Below are 12,918 nucleotides of genomic sequence, written 5' to 3'. Positions count from 1 at the left end.
GTCCTCGGCGTTCGGCTGATGGGGTCTCGGTCTCCATGGTGACGGGCCGGGATTTCCAGGCCGCAGAATGTCGACAGTGTCTAAGGCGGTTTTCGGTGTTTCCGTGGTGCTGACAGTAGGGACGGTGGCCGGGGTCCATTTTAAGCAGCATCTGGACAGGGAGGTGGGTATTTCAAACGGCATTCGAGCCGCTAAAATGAGAGCGGGGCGAGGGGTTCGAGGCCAGACGCAGCCTCGGACTGGAGCTTGAAGTTTGATCCCAGTCGTGGACACCCCCAACCCCCTTCAGGATGCGGGCTTTGAGGTGTGGGAGGGCGCTTCGTTCGCAGCGGGATTTTGAGCCGAAACCCCACCGGCTCGTGAGGCGACGGTTGGAGCACGTGACGGTGTGAAGGGGATGGCGCGTGTGGCCCCGCGTTGTCTCCTGGCGCCTTTCGCCAGCGGCTCTGGGCCTCCCGTCTCCATCAGGCCTGGACTGCAGCAACTGCCAGCACCGCGTGTACGCCTGCGTACCACAAACAACCACCAGCACACACAATATTACCGTTTTATATTAAAGTCCATCACACCCGGAAAAAAAATACCTATTTACGCTTCCCCGTCCCTTTTCCCCTTTGTTATCATTCGGATGCTCTTTTGAAAACCGCATTTGATCGGCCCCCACAAGACCCTAAAGTTGCCTTTGGTTCTGTTACCAGCTCCTTTAAATTAGTGTTCTCTTGGTACCTTGTCAGAGAACATTTTTTTTTCTCTTTAAAGAACGTACCTTGAGTAAATCTGCAAATTTTGAAACTCTATTCTGTGCCCCCAATTCATGGTCATTAAAATATATAAACAAACGGTATCCAATCACTGGGGAACCCCATTACACTCAGTGCTCTAATCTAAAACACACATGAACAAGTGTTTTAAATTATCTACAGCAGTACTCTGTTTGTTGTCACCTAGCGAATGTTGCGTATATGTTGTTGTTCTTGTAATTCATTATTGACTTTACTAACAAGCTCATTGTGTGACACTCCAATTAAATGTATTTTGAAGTCTTTTGTACCCTCAATTACCCTCATGAACTTTCTATAACTTCACCAAAAACAGGTTAGTTTACCTGATTTTTGCCTTTAATAAATTTTTGTTGTGTCTTTACTTTATGTAACTTGTGTAATTTAGTTTTTTTCTGAATTATTGTTGCTGACTTTATTTTTATTATTTAAATTATTATCTTTTAAATAATGATGCAACACCAGCAATTCTCTAATCATTTGGCATAGGACACTTTTATGGCTTCTTTCAAATTTCAGGGAATACTTTTTCATTCTCAACAGTTCCTTTGTTCGGTGCAGTCATGTGGTGACATTAAGTATTCTCTTTTCTTGATGTACTTGAGCTTTCTTCAAAGCAGAATTAGAAGAATTTATCAATATCCTACATAATTATCAAAACCCCATTAAACTTTAAATCTTTGCACATGTTATGATTTATTTCCTATAATCTACAGGAAATAAATTGACATAAAACAACAGGCATAAGTAAATAAAAGTTTATTTCAAAATAACTTCTACATATATAAGACTAAGATGTAGTAACAGAAGTGGAACGTTTCAGCCCATTGAGCCTGCTCATCATTCAGTAAGAACGTGGCTGATCTGATATTCTTCAACTCCATTTTCCTGTTTTTTTTAAGCCTACAACCCTTAATTCATTTCTTGATTAAAAATCCATCTACCTTGACCTTGATTATAAGACCATAAGAAATAGGAACAGGAGTAAGCCATTGATGAAGTTGGATCATGGCTGATCTGACCCTCCTAATGGCCATGTTCCTACCATTTCCCTATAACCTTGATTTCCCCAGTGATCAATTTCAGCCTTAAATTTGTACTTAATGACACTGCCTCTACAGCTTTTTGGTAAATAATTCCATAGATTCACTACTTTTGAGAAGTAATCCCTCATCTCTACACTAACTGGCTGTCCCCTTACCATTCATGCCCAAAAGAAAGACATTCTTGAGATTGGCAAATCCACAGCTGATGCATTTTCATCACATTCACAAAGTTGGAATATTTTAAACAGTGAGTTAGATACTATCCCTTGTATTATATCAGATTTATATTGAACAATAATAGACAATAGAATCTGCTGTAGTTTCCCCTTGAGCAGCTCCTGCATCCATGTAGCCTTAAGATAGAGATTATTCATTCATTTGCAAGTAGGACATCTCCTCATTGATTTCAAACTTCCCTAGATTTTAATAAGCTAATTGTGCTTTTGTTGACAATTTTGAAACAGTTCTCTTTGCAGTCCCTCTCCCTCTCCCTCTCCCTCCCCCTCTCTGATTCACCTCCAACAGCTTATCCACCACTGATGTTGGGTTCACAGGTCTGTAGTTCCCAAGCTTCTCTTTACAGCCTTTCTTAAATAAAGGAATAATATTGGCCACTCTCCAGTCCTTCGGTACCTCACCTGTGGTTATAGATGATACAAATATTTATGCTAGGGGCCCTACAATTTCTTCCCTAACTTCCCACAATGTCCTAGAATACACTTGATCAGGTCCCAGAGATTTATGTTTTTTAAGACCTGTTCTGTAATGTGAACTGTTTTCAAAACATCAATATTTATTTCCCCGTAACCTTATCTGACAAGGCTATCTCATATATCCTCTTTGCCCTCCTGATTTCCCTCTTAAAGCTGCCATTATACTCTTCATACTCATCAAGTGATTCACTTAATCTCAGTTGTTTATATCTAATATATGATTCTTTCTTCTTCTTGATTAGAACCTGAATATCTTTATTCATTTGTAGTTCTTGACTTTTACTAGCCTTCCCCTTCATTCTAGCAGGAACATAATCCAAATGAACTCTCATTAACACACTTTTGAAAGTCTCCCATTTGTCAGTCATCCCGTTATCTGCGAAGGGATCCAATCGACCTTTGAAAGTTCCTGTCTCAAACCATTAAAATTTGCCTTATTCCAAATAAGATTGTGGTCTCTGTCAACCAATGTAGGATAGATTGGCATCCATCATTGGTTCTTGGTTTCTTTGATTCTACTTTGTAACTCTGCCTTTCTCTCTCTCTCTCTCTGTCTCTCTTTCCGATTCACCTCCAACAGCTTATCCACCACTGATGCTAGGTTCACAGGTCTGTAGATCCCAGGCTTCTCTTTACAGCCTTTCTTAAATAAAGGAATAACATTAGCCACTCTCCAGTCCTCTGGCACCTCACCCGTGGTTATAGATGATACAAATATTTATGCTAGGGGCCCTACAATTTCTTCCCTAACTTTCCACAATGTCCTAGGATACACTTGATCAGGTCCTCTTTGCCTCAGTGGCGATGTTGTTATACCAGGCATGGAGAGGCGTCCCCTTCTTGTTGATGAGATCTTGGATTATGTGGACATTTTCATCAAACTAGTCTTTGTGTCGTCTGGTCTCTTCGCAGCATGAGGTGATGGCCAATTTCAGCTTTTTCCAGATTTCCTCCACTCCATTTAAGTTAACCTTTTGGAAATGTTGGTGAAGGCATTGTTAGAAGTTCTGCTTGGTTCTTGAAGCTACTTAATGTTGAGCTTTTTTGTGAACTGTTTGAATCAAGAACTAATGAATCTGATCAATATCCTCAGTCTCTTCGACACTGTGATGTTGGCAACAGTCCTCAATAATGGTAATATGACAGAATCCTTTGAGGTCAAGCAGGATGTGTCATTGCCTCACCGTTTTCTCCATCTGCATGTATCACCATTCTACTTGTCAAGAACAAGTTTCCCAGTGGTGTGGATATTCATGAAGACAGTGATGATGGTAGCATCCCTGAGATCAGCAGTGATTTCTTCTTTGTCTGGGATTTTCAAAAACATTTGGAGCTGACAGGTAACCTCTGCTCCTCTTAAGTTTGAAAAGCTCTGCTGGAATCACATCTACGTTTGCTGCTTTTCTACTCTTTGTGTCTAATGGCAACTAGTTGGGAGCCCAGGATGATCTTTGTTGTGCGGAGACATCAGCTGGTTGAAATTCAAGGACAGAACGTCACTGACTTCACTTGTCGGACTTCAATATGTGGACGACAATGTCATTTCTGCTCTTGTTGAAGAGAATCTTCAGGCCTCCTTTAATGTCCTTGTCGAAACATATCAAAGAATTGGTTTCAGACTCAAGAAGACGCAAAGCCTTTACCAGTCTGTCCCAGATCGTCCTGTCACTAAGATCGATAGAGAAATCCTCCAAAACTTGGACTATTAATTTTACCTGGGAAGCTCCCTCTAGGGCTGACATCCATGGACAAGATGAATCTCCACAATCTAAGTGCTGCCTTTGGACCGATAAAGTGCTCAAAATGGACATGTCGTGGGGATAGTGGAAGGGGAAGTTAAAATGGATGGCTGCAGGAAGATGGGGTTGGTTGATACGTACAGACCAGAGATGTTCCCTGAACCACTCTGTGAGTTTGCGCTCAGTCTCTCCAGTGTAGAGGAGACTACATCGAGAGCAATGGATGCAGTAAATGAGGTTCGATGGTATTGCAAGTAGATCTCTGCCAGATGTGGAATGATCCTTCAGCACCTTGAATGGAGGTGTGGGTGCAGGTTTTGCACCTCTTACAGCAGCAGGGGAAGGTGCCAGATGTGGAGATGTGGTTGGTGAGGGGTTTGGACCTAACAAGGCAGTCATAGAGAGAATTGTCCCTACGGAATGCAAATTGGGTGGGGAGGGAAATATATTTTTGGTGATGGGGTTTGGCTAAACTTTGTGAAAATGGTGGAGGATAATCGGCTGGATTTGGAGATTAGTGGAGTGGAATGTGAGGACGGGAATTATATCTTTGTTGTGGTTTATGGGGGTGGGGTTCGAGGACAGAGCTGCAGGAGATGCAGAGCCTAAGCATCAAGTGACGTACATGCCCACGGCTGGCCAGAGTTCCTGTGCAAGCCGTTTGATGTGACAGGCACAACGATGCAGGTGCAGTCTCTCTCTCTCTCTCTCTCTCTCTCTCTCTCTCTCTCTCTCTCTCTCTCTCTCTCTCTCTCTCTCTCTCTCGGTTTCTTTCTCTCTCGTGTGCTTTCTCTCTCCTCTCTCTCTCTCTCTCTCTCTCTCTCGTAACCTGGGTCTATCAGCTACATGCGGACCCGCGGAGCCCATGCCCAGTGACAGACTCTTTGGTAGACAGTCATACTCACTAATGAATGATTGCTGATGATAAGATCCTCAGCTGAGGAAAAAAGGAAGTGTAGTCAGGGGAGTCAGTCGACGTGTGTATATTAGTCGATAGCTATCACTAGAAGTGGAGATGTCAAGGAAGGGAAGGAAAGAAGTGGAGACTCATCATGTGAGGGTGACAGAAATATAAAAATTAAAAATTAAATTTCCCGGTTCAGGATAAGACCAGCAAGTGGCATTGATGCAGTCGTTACTATTAAATAAGTAAGGAAGGGGAATTCAGTAGAATTAAAACAAAGAACTGTGAATACTGGAGATCTGAAACAGAAACAGAATTTGCTGGAGAAACTCAGTAGGTCTGGCAGCATTTGTGGGAAGAAAAAGTGTTAATGTTTCAAGTCTGGTGACCATTCAGTTCTGCCAAACCTGCTGAGTTTCTCCAGCAATTTCTGTTTTTGCTTTGGAACAAAGAATGTTCTACATAACCAATTGAAATGCAGGCATAGCTAAGATCAATATATGCCCCCATAGCAGAACTTTACACTTGGAAGAAGTGATAGAATTAACGAAAATGTGCAAACAAGTTCATCCTGTAGAACAGATTGCTGGTGAATGGGAACAATCAGTACTGTTGAAGAGAGGTCAAGAATGTGCATATGGTGGTGCCATTGAATGTGGATCTCTGGATGCAGGCAAAACAGTGCAACACTGAATATATTGAAGACATAATCATGAGTGAATGTGAAATCGTAAGGGTGGAATTTAGGTTGGGATCCACACAGAGTAAAATGGAATGGAGGACAATTGCTGAAGAGTGAAATGTGGCTTTGAAAGTGAGTTCAGTACTCCATGTACATCTTTTATTTTCCCCTTGTATAGGTAGTACTCTTGGCCATCCTAATTTGAATGCTACCAAATGCTCCATAAACAGAATTCTCAAATTCAGGTTGTAAGTTTGCTCGCTGAGCTGGAAGGTTTGTTTTCGTCACCATGCTTGATTACATCATCAGTGAGCCTTTGATGAAATGCTGGTGTTGTGTCCCACTTTCTGTTTGTGTCTCGTCTCTTAAGGTGGGTGATATCATTTCCGGTTCTTTTTCTCAGAGGTTGGTAAATGGGGCTACCAACACATTTAAACAGCGGCTGATGAACTAAAGAATCTTATACAAAACAAACCAGCAAAACAAATGTCATTTACACAATACCATGCAAGAACTGTAACACACACTACATTGGACAGACAGGCAGACACCAGGATACACAAACATCAACTAGCCACCAAAAGGCATGACCCACTATCACTAGTATCCTTCCATACAGACGAAGAAGGACACCACTTTGATTGGGACAACACATCCATCCTAGGATAGGCTAAACAGAGAGACACACAGGAATTCCTCGAGACCTGACATTCAAACTGGAACTCCATCAAGAAACACACAAATTTGGACCCCAATTACCAATCTCTGAGAAAAAGAACTGGAAATATCATCCAGCTTAAGAGACCAAGACACAAATAGAAAGCAGGACATAACATCAGTGCTTCACTGGAGGCTCACTGACGATGTTACCTAATATGGTGACGAAACATCTGTAAACAAACCTTCCAGCACAGCAAGCAAACTTACAACCCGAACCTCAACCTGAGCTACAAATCTTCTCAAAAATCACAGAATTTTTAAATGTTGCATTGTCAAAGCCCAAATAAAATTAGCCTCAAATGTAAGCATTTGCTTTTAGTTAGCTCAATAGCTTTTAACTAACAGCTGATTGATTACCTGTAACATTGCAGTTTCTGTCAACATTATGTTATGATCCAGTGTATAAAAATGGATTTCTTGACTAACTTTGGCAACAGTTCCTCCTTTTTTATTGGTGTAAGAGGGCTGGCATAGTCCAGAGTTTCTTCTACTATTGTACTGTTCAATATGGATTTTTCCCTTTGAAGCCATTGCATGATGAGAAAAATTGATTCCAGTGAAGGATGACTTGTGATCTTGTATTGTTTTGGTCTTCGCCATTTTTTCCAGATAAATTAGGATACTTTCATTAAAATGACCTGTTGCTAAAATGAATATATAATCTTGTGATTCTGCTGCATAATTATCAATACAAGAATCATTGTCTGCAGGATAGACTCTTTTAAAACTCCTGAGCTGAACATGTTTGGCATTGCCAATTTGTGAGTGCTGTTGTCATATGTACATGTTGAGAGACTTCATTAGTGAAAGTCAGTGCTTGGCCACTTTGGTCAAGATTATCCCAGAGTCACCTTCATGTTCCTTAACTGCATTCCTGTGACCTCCATCCTGGCATAATGTTGCAGATAGTTGTGACAGATTGTGCATGCACCATCAAGTTGTTTGCATGCTATCTTTGTGTCCCATGGTATTGATTAACAAGTTAATGGAGTAATACACTGGCTATTGAAAAATGAGGTGCTAGAAAACCACAGCAGGCCAGGCATCATCCGAGGAGCAGGAGAATCGGCGTTTCGGGCATAAGCCCGTCTTCAGGAATCAAGGGCTTAGCCTGAAACGTCAATTCTCCTGCTCCTCGGATGCTGCCTGGCCTGCTGTGTTTTTCCAGCACCACATTTTTCAACTCTGGTCTCCAGCATCTGCAGTTCTCACTTTCTCCTAATACACTGGATAACCCTCTGATATAAAAAAATTGCAAATGATTTTGCTTTCTGATACATTGTGTATAATTTTTGAAGCAAGAGTTTCTTGGCACGGTTTTTCATATTACTATTATGGTTGTATTGGAACTTCCAGTAATGAATTGCGTTGGCAACAAAATGTAGTACTGCTCTAGTATATTTCTTTTTTTATTTAAAATAAACTCTCTATAATCTTGTATGTTCCTTGGAGTAGAATCAAATTACAGTCTGAAATGACATTTTCCTGCTTTGAAAGGTTCTTCCCTTCACTCTTTTACATTTCTTTCTATCTAATGGCTAACACCTTTTTGATTGGAGTTTTGTGTGTGAACAAACATCTACAACTTGCCTATATTACCTATCGTTTAACGAAACCTTTTGGTTATTTTGGGTTTCATTGTGCAGTCAAGCCTGCTCAGCTGTGCTGCTTAATGTTAAATTGTGAAAGGTGCTTTGATGTCAGAGTTGTAAAATTAGATGTCATAAAAGTTGCAATATTAACGATATGTTGTTGCCCTTTCCTCATCAGACTTTGGCAGTTCCTTTAGAATCCTAAAAATCAGCAGTCATGGCACCTCTCCTTTCCTTTCTTTCTTGTCACAACATTGTCTCTTCCATTATACCCCATTCTACTGCTCTTTCTGACATCTTATCTTGTCTTCCCTCTCAATCTTCTAACTTTTACCTCCCTTCCTTCTCTTCCGGTCATTCTAGCAGCCATTAATGCTTTAAAGTTTCCGTCAATGTAGCTGCTTGCTCTGGACTCCATCGTTCAGTTTTGTCTTCATCAATTTTCTCTTTCCTCCTGTTGATAATTCATAATCCTTTCTCTCCATGGTGGTGTGATGTTTCATTTTTTTCTGTGTTATATCCAATCTATTCTCTTTAGTTGTCTGGCTCAGATAACTTTGTTACCTCTGAGTGGTTGGTCCTTTTTCTTTGCTGTAAGATAGGGAATGGGAGAGAGAAACAGGCAGCATCTCAGCTTAGATAATACCTCACAAGGAAAGCTAGAAACTTATGTTAAAGAAGTTCCAAAATTGACTTTGTAATAATCATTACTTGGCTAAAAAGTGCACCCAACATACTAACTGAGGAGTTCTGTTGCTAGTGATGCTTGATATTGAGATGTAGACTGTTTTTCGATCAAGGGGGCCTTGTTTATGGAAAAAGCAAGAATGATCAGTGGAAAGTAAACCAGCTAAGATCATTATAGAATGTGCCAAGAGTTCTAACACTGGGTTTGTACTACTTGTCTGGTTAATACTGTACCTGATGTTACACTCTTGCACCATCACATTCTGTTTCTTGTTGGCACTTTCAGGAATGTGAAACTTTAATATACATGTGGCTCAACACACATAGAGTCAGAGCACAGAAACAGACCCTTCAGTCCAATTCATCCATGCCGACCAGATATCCTAAATAAATCTAGTCCTGTTTGCCAGCATTTGACACATATCCCTCTAAACCCTTCCTATTCATATACCCATCTAGATGCCTTTCAAATGTTGTCATTGTACCAAGCCTCCATCACTTCTTCTGTCAGCTCATTCCATACAAGAGCAACCCTTTGTGTGAAAAAAGTGTCTTTTAGGTTCCTTTTAAATCTTTCCCCTCTCCCCCTAAACCTATGCCCTCTAGTTTTGGATTTCCTTACTCCTGGGAAAAGACCTTGTCTATTTACTCTATCCGTGCTTGTCATGATTTTACAAACCTCCATAAGGTCACCCCTTAGTCTCCGATGCTCCAGGGAAAATAGCCCTGATTTACTCAGCTTCTCCCTATAGCTCAAACCCTTCAACCTTGGCAATATCTTTGTAGATCTTTTCTGAGCCCTTTCAAGTTTCACAACATCCTTCCTATAGGAGTGAGACCAGAATTTCAGGCGGTATTCCAGTAGTGGCCTAACCAAGGTCTTTTACAGTTGCATTATGACCTCCCAACCCCTATACTTAGTGGATTGTGGATTCCTGACTGCCATTGAAAAGATGCAACAGAGGAGTTGGTTCTTTTGTTTTTCTGTAAATATTTTTACAAAATTACAAAATCACTACAAAATAGTAAAACAACATTATAGTATAACGACAGTAACAGTAACCAAACTACTACTCTACTCCACAAACCACTGAGGTGAGAGGGAAAAAAACCTACAAAAACTACAATTCAATAAATAACTAAAAAAAGCTAAATTAAACCAAGTTAAACCAATGTAAATTAAATTACATTCAGTTAAGTTACTACACTCAGCGCAATCCCACCAAAGCTCCCCACCACCGGGAGCATCAGTAGGCAAACCCGTATTTATTTGGGATTCTTCCTCACAGGGCCCCCCCGACCACCAGACATAGTCCTCATGACTACACAAAGTCCCTGACCAATATAGCCGACAAGTCTGCATCTATATAATTCAGAAAGGGCCGCCATGTTCTGTCAAACAGTTCCATATTCTGGAGCACCATACTTGTAAGGAAATCCCGGGGGATGTGCTCCATGACTAATCTACACCATCCCGGGAGTTCTGGAGGATTCTCTGACACCCAGCTCATTAGAATGTTTCTCCCTCTCACAGAATGAAATAATATTAAACAGTTTCTTCTCATGTGTCCAAAGAAGGGAGATTTGGCAAGCCCAAAAGGAGGGACACTGGATCCACCTTAACCTCAGTAACCTCTTCCAAAACACTCGCGGTGGTACCCCAATACCTATGAAGCTTTTGGCATGATCACAAACAATGAGTAAGAATACCAACATCTGTTTTACATTTGGGGCACATTGGGTCGCTGCAGTCTTAAATTTTACAAGCTGCCCCTGTGCCAAATGAGCCCTGTGGAGTTCCTTCAATTGCATAGCCTGCATCCCGTTACAAATCAAAATCTTTCTTATGTTCTACCAAATATCCTCCCATCCCTCTGATGAGATTTCTACCCCCATTCTTGAGTCCAGATTCCACATAGCTGCTCAGTATCCTTTGAAACATTGCCTCTTAACAAGTGATAGAGGGTGCTGATGGAGAGAGCGCCTGTAGACTGAAGCACTCTCCTCTCCATATCAGACTTATAGGGACTAACCATCAATGTAATCTTTTTCTGTATAAAGTGCCTAACCTGTTAGTAACGAAAAAGGTTCCTCCTAGATAACTCATATTTCTGACTCAGCTGCTTGAAAGACATTATGACCTCCCTATCAAATAAATTTCCCAAACAAGAGACTCCTCTAAACTGCCAGAGCTTAAAGCCAGAGTCCATCAGCCCCAGATGGAATCCTAACATTCCTACTATGGGAGTGAAAGGGGAAGTTTTTGTTAGTTGCCCTCACCTTATCGTATCATTGTCCATGCTTTAACCGTGTTAAGAACAATTGGGTTTATACAATGGTCCATAACAGTAAATAGATGAGGGGCATTTTGCCTGGGAGATTTCTATGTCCAGTCAGATTGACCACAGAGCCTGGCAAGCCCAGTCAGTCACATCGGATAGTAAGGAACTCGATTGACATTTCTTAAAATCCAGGAATTTCAAACTTCCCATTCCCATGCGGAAGCTGCAGTTTGGCCAGCTTAATAAGAGGCCGCCTATGATGCCAGATAAAAGATCCAAGCCAACTGTCAAGCCTCCGTAGTGCTTGCCTAGGCAGCATCAAAGGGAGCATTCGCATGGGATATAAGATGTGAAGAAGAATATTCATTTTGACCAGAGCTATTCTACTCAACCAAGATATCGGAAGTGCCGAAGGTCCTGCCTTATCTTTTGTAGCAACTGCACAAAATTAGCTTTATATAATTGATCAAAGGCTGGGGTGATAAAAATGTCTGCATACAAGAAACTTACCTGTGACCACTCTATGACCACCTGAAAGGGAAACTGGTTCCATTCCCAAGATTGTATATTCTAGTAAAGCCCCCCCCCACAGTCATAGCCTCTGACTTCATAAAGTTAATTTTATACCCCGAAAACAAACCAAATAGATTAATCCCTTCTATTAAATGGGGCACAAATGTCATAAGATCAGTTAAAAAGAGAAGAACGTCATCTGCGTCAGGATGATCATATGCCTCCCTAACCCTACCTCCGGAGCAATTATGTTGGGGTTCCTCTGGATGGCGTCGGCGAGCGGCTCAATCACCAATGTAAATAATAGCAGCGAGAGAGGGCACCCCTTGTTGGCTGCCTCTGCTGATACTAAAATTATCCGACCTTATACCATTAGTGAGAACCGCTGCCACCCACCTGGCAAAAAGACCCTCGAAGACCAAACTCCTCCAGTACATAAGAGGTACAGCCACTCCACCTGGCCAAACGTTTTCTCTGCATCCAGGGAGACTACCAAGCCCGGAATCGACCCTTGCTGGCATACCTGGGCCATGTTTAATACTCTTCTAATATTATTAGTAGACCTATGGAGTTGGTTCTTTTCTAAGATTAACATTACAGACGTGGCCCAGTGAAGTACCTGCTCCATCATTTTAGTTTAAAAATTAATAACTCTAGATGGACTCCTGCTGTAACTGCTAGAAAGTTAAACTGATAAGCAGTTCAACTACTTATTATACTTACTGCATTTTTGGAAGACGAATGGACGCTTGAGGAATATTTAGTACTTGAATCTAGAATCTCACATTTTAAAGGCTGATGTGATTTGATTGAGATGGTGTTCTTTAGGATCAGCTTTTGATAAACCTCCACACACAGGTTAACACGAAACATGATATAGGTCTTGTATTTGGCAACATTTCAATTGGTTAAACTATCTCAGCTCTTATTCAGGACTTCAATTGGAAAATCACATTTTTTTTTGCTTCTGCGTTTGAACTTCCAGTCACTTGGATGATTAGGATGTGCATCTTTAAAGTTGCACAGTAATGTTGCGCAAATTCATGTAACTTTTGTGTTGATCACTAGCTGAGTTTTTAAAAGAAGCTAAATCTTTTTTTTCTTTCCATAGAGGTTGAGAGAAGGAGTTTTCAGAGACCTTGAACGACAGGCACGCAAAAAGGAGAATCTTCGAATTTTGGAGGAACAGATTAGTCTGACAAAGAAATTGGAAGCAGATCGACGTCAGCAAAGTTCATTGACACCGGGAAGCTCTTAACAG

The 12,918-nt window shown here is 41.2% G+C and overlaps 1 protein-coding gene across 1 annotated transcript; it reads left to right on the top strand.

Moving 5' to 3' along the window:
* Positions 1–7: 7 nt before the first annotated feature.
* On the top strand, positions 8–12,915 carry pet117 (PET117 cytochrome c oxidase chaperone). The gene is made up of 2 exons (XM_043696337.2): positions 8–163; positions 12,769–12,915. Exons 1-2 carry the CDS (start codon positions 68–70, stop codon positions 12,913–12,915), a joined length of 243 nt encoding a protein of 80 aa, XP_043552272.1. The 5' UTR covers positions 8–67.
* The last annotated feature ends 3 nt before the right edge of the window (positions 12,916–12,918 follow it).

The sequence above is a fragment of the Chiloscyllium plagiosum genome, unplaced genomic scaffold (assembly GCF_037043375.1).
Source record: "Chiloscyllium plagiosum isolate Xiang-an unplaced genomic scaffold, Cpla_swu_hap1 HiC_scaffold_10, whole genome shotgun sequence".
Taxonomy (NCBI): domain Eukaryota; kingdom Metazoa; phylum Chordata; class Chondrichthyes; order Orectolobiformes; family Hemiscylliidae; genus Chiloscyllium; species Chiloscyllium plagiosum.
Note: the sequence above shows the minus strand (reverse complement) of the source record. Positions and strands in the feature narration are given on the sequence as shown.

Bases quoted from the DNA above. Each gene is read 5' to 3' on its own strand.
- pet117 (XM_043696337.2), top strand. From the start codon at position 68: ATGTCGACAGTGTCTAAGGCGGTTTTCGGTGTTTCCGTGGTGCTGACA. The intron at 164-12,768 runs GTGGGTATTTCA...TTCTTTCCATAG, and splicing joins AGCAGCATCTGGACAGGGAG to AGGTTGAGAGAAGGAGTTTT.